Genomic DNA, 4116 nt, shown 5'->3' with positions numbered 1-4116 from the left:
GAGAACTACAATGTCCTGTTAACTATTACAATATCCTGTTACTACTATAGTACAGACTGTGTGGATAATAACCTGTTAACAGAACTGGTGTGGATAATAACCTGATAACTACTACAGACTGGTGTGGATAATAACCTGTTAACAGACTGGTGTGGATAATAACCTGTTACACAGACTGTGGGATAATATCCTGTTAACTACTACAGACTGGTGTGGATAATAACCTGTTAACTACTACAGACTGGTGTGGATAATATCCTGTTAACTACTACAGACTGGTGTGGATAATAACCTGTTACTACTACTACACGACTGGTGTGGATATAACCTGTTAACTACTACAGACTGTGTGGATAATATCCTGTTAACAGACGTGTGGATAATAACCTTGTAACAGACTGGTGTGGATAATAACCTGTTAACAGACTGGTGTGGATAATAACCTGTTAACTACTACAGACTGGTGTGGATAATAACCTGTTAACAGACTGGTGTGGATAATAACCTGTTAACTACTACAGACTGGTGTGGATAATAACTGTTAACTACTACAGACTGGTGTGGATAATAAACCTGTTAACAGACTGGTGTGGATAATAACCTGTTAACTACTACAGACTACTGTGGTGTGATAATAACCTGTTAACAGACTGGTGTGGATAAATAACTGTTAACAGACTGGTGTGGATAATAACCTGTTAACAGACTGGTGTGGATAATAACCTGTTAACAGACTGGTGTGGATAATAACCTGTTAACACTACTTCAGACTGGTGTGGATAATAACCTGTTAACAGACTGGTGTGGATAATAACCTGTTAACAAGACTGGTGTGGATAATAACCTGTTAACAGACTGGTGTGGATAATACCTGTTAACAGACTGGTGTGGATAATAACCTGTTAACAGACTGGTGTGGATAATAACCTGTTAACAGACTGGTGTGGATAATAACCTGTTAACAGACTGGTGTGGATAATAACCTGTTAACAGACTGGTTGGATAATAACCTGATAACTACTACAGACTGGTGTGGATAATAACCTGTTAACACTACAGACTGGTGTGGATAATAACCTGTTAACTACTACAGACTGGTGTGGATAATAACCTGATAACTACTACAGACTGGTGTGGATAATAACCTGTTAACAGACTGGTGTGGATAATAACCTGTTAACAGACTGGTTTGGATAATAACCTGATAACTACTACAGACTGGTGTGGATAATAACCTGTTAACTACTACAAGACTGGTGTGGAAATAACCTGATAACTACTACAGACTGGTGTGGATAATAACCTGTTAACAGACTGGTGTGGATAATAACCTGTTAACAGACTGGTGTGGATATTAACCTGTTAACTACTACAGACTGGTGTGGATAATATCATGTTAACAGACTGGTGTGGATAATAACCTGTTAACTACTACAGACTGGTGTGGATAATAACCTGTTAACCTACTACAGACTGGTGTGGATAATATCCTGTTAACAGACTGGTTGTGGATAATAACCTGTTAACTACTACAGACTGGTGTGGATAATATCCTGTTAACAGACTGGTGTGGATAATAACCTGTTAACTACTACAGACTGGTGTGGATAATAACCTGATAACTACTACAGACTGGTGTGGATAATAACCTGTTAACTACTACAGACTGGTGTGGATAATAACCTGTTAACAGACTGGTGTGGATAATAACCTGTTAACAGACCTAGTGTGGATAATAACCTGTAACTACTACAGACTGGTGTGGATAATAACCTGTTAACTACTACAGACTGGTGTGGATAATAACCTGTTAACTACTACAGACTGGTGTGGATAATAACCTGTTAACAGACTGGTGTGGATAATAACCTGTTAACTACTACAGACTGGTGTGGATAATAACCTGTTAACTACTACAGACTGGTGTGTATATTAACCTGTTAACAGACTGGTGTGGATAATAACCTGTTAACAGACTGGTGTGGATAATAACCTGTTAACAGACTGGTGTGGATAATATCCTGTTAACAGACTGGTGTGGATAATAACCTGTTAACAGACTGGTGTGGATAATAACCTGTTAACTACTACAGGACTGGTGTGGATAATAACCTGTTAAACTACTACAGACTGGTGTGTATATTAACCTGTTAACTACTACAGACTGGGTGTATATTAACCTGTTAACTACTACAGATGGTGTGGATAATAACCTGTTAACAGACTGGTGTGGATAATATCCTGTTAACAGACTGGTGTGGATAATAACCTGTTAACAGAGCTGGTGTGGATAATAACCTGTTAACAGACTGGTGTGGGATAATAACCTGTTAACTACTACAGACTGGTGTGGATAATAACCTGTTAACTACTACAGACTGGTGTGGATAATAACCTGTTAACTTACTACAGACTGGTGTGGATAATAACCTGTTAACAGACTGGTGTGGATAATAACCTGTTAACTACTACAGACTGGTGTGGATAATATCCTGTTAACTACTACAGACTGGTGTGGATAATAACCTGTTAACAGACTGGTGTGGATAATAACCTGTTAACAGACTGGTGTGGATAATAACCTGTTAACTACTACAGACTGGTGTGGATAATATCCTGTTAACTACTACAGACTGGTGTGGATAATATCCTGTTAACTACTACAGACTGGTGTGGATAATAACCTGTTAACAGACTGGTGGGATAATATCCTGTTAACTACTACAGACTGGTGTGGATAATATCCTGTTAACTACTACAGACTGGTGTGGATAATATCCTGTTAACTAGTGTGTGTGTGTGTGTGTGTGTGTGTGTGTACCCAGGATATAGTGTCGTCCTCTAGACTGCTGGTCGGGTCAGAGCTGCTCTCCTCCAGAATCACCTGCAGCAGCAACTCAATGGACTCTTCTGGGAGACACACACAAACTGTTAATATACACACACACACTGTTAATATACACACACACACTGTTAATATACACACACACACACTGTTAATACACACACACACACACTGTTAATACACACACACACTTTAATACCACACACACACACACACACCACACACCACACACACACACACTGTTAATACACACACATAAACACACACACACTGTTAATATACACACACACACTGTTAATATACACACACACACTGTTAATATACACACACACACACACTGTTAATATACACACACACACACTGTTAATACACACACACACACACTGTTAATACACACACACACACACCACACACACACACACACACACTGTTAATACACACACATAAACACACACACACTGTTAATATACACACACACACTGTTAATATACACACACACACTGTTAATACACACACACACACACACACACTGTTAATACACACACACACACACACACTCACACTGTTAATACACACACACACACACTGTTAATACACACACACACACACCGCAGACACACACACACACACACACACACACACACACACACACTGTCAACACACACACACACACACACTGTTAATACACACACACACACACACACACACCGCAGACTGCACACTGTTAATACACACACACACTGCAGACACACACACACACACACACACACACACACACACCGCAGACTGCACACTGTTAATACACACACACACACACACACACACACACACACACACACACACACACACACACACACACACACACACACACACTGTCAACACACACACACACACTGTTAATACACACACACAAACAACACACACACTCGGTCTCCTACCTTTGATGGTAGCAGGCCGATCAGGCAGGATGTTGACTCTGGGTCTGTGTTAAACACACACACACTCGGTCTCCTACCTTTGATGGTAGCAGGCCGATCAGGCAGGATGTTGACTCTGGGTCTGTGTTAAAACACACACACACACTCAGTCTCCTACCTTTGATGGTAGCAGGCCGATCAGGCAGGATGTTGACTCTGGGTCTGTGTTAAAACACACACACACACTCGGTCTCCTACCTTTGATGGTAGCAGGCCGATCAGGCAGGATGAAGACTCTGGGTCTGTGTGTGGAGCTGATGGTGGAGAGGGGAGGAGAGGGGGACAGGCCAGAGG

The 4116-nt window shown here is 40.9% G+C and overlaps 1 protein-coding gene across 1 annotated transcript in view; it reads right to left on the bottom strand.

Moving 5' to 3' along the window:
- Positions 1-3866: 3866 nt before the first annotated feature.
- LOC116368215 (integumentary mucin C.1-like) overlaps positions 3867-4116 on the bottom strand; it is a 1020-nt gene continuing 770 nt past the window's right edge. Inside the window, exons 1-2 of the mRNA XM_031819145.1 lie at positions 4021-4116; positions 3867-3984 (exon numbers count right to left, since the gene is read on the bottom strand). The exon at positions 4021-4116 is cut by the window's right edge and continues 770 nt beyond it. Of these exons, the coding sequence (XP_031675005.1) occupies positions 3929-3984; positions 4021-4116 (152 nt within the window). The 3' untranslated portion in view covers positions 3867-3928. The remainder of the gene's footprint in view (positions 3985-4020) is intronic.

Source organism: Oncorhynchus kisutch, unplaced genomic scaffold (genome assembly GCF_002021735.2).
Source record: "Oncorhynchus kisutch isolate 150728-3 unplaced genomic scaffold, Okis_V2 scaffold1889, whole genome shotgun sequence".
Classification (NCBI taxonomy): domain Eukaryota; kingdom Metazoa; phylum Chordata; class Actinopteri; order Salmoniformes; family Salmonidae; genus Oncorhynchus; species Oncorhynchus kisutch.
The sequence above is the reverse complement of the archived record's forward strand: the minus strand, read 5'-3'. Positions and strand labels throughout refer to the sequence as shown.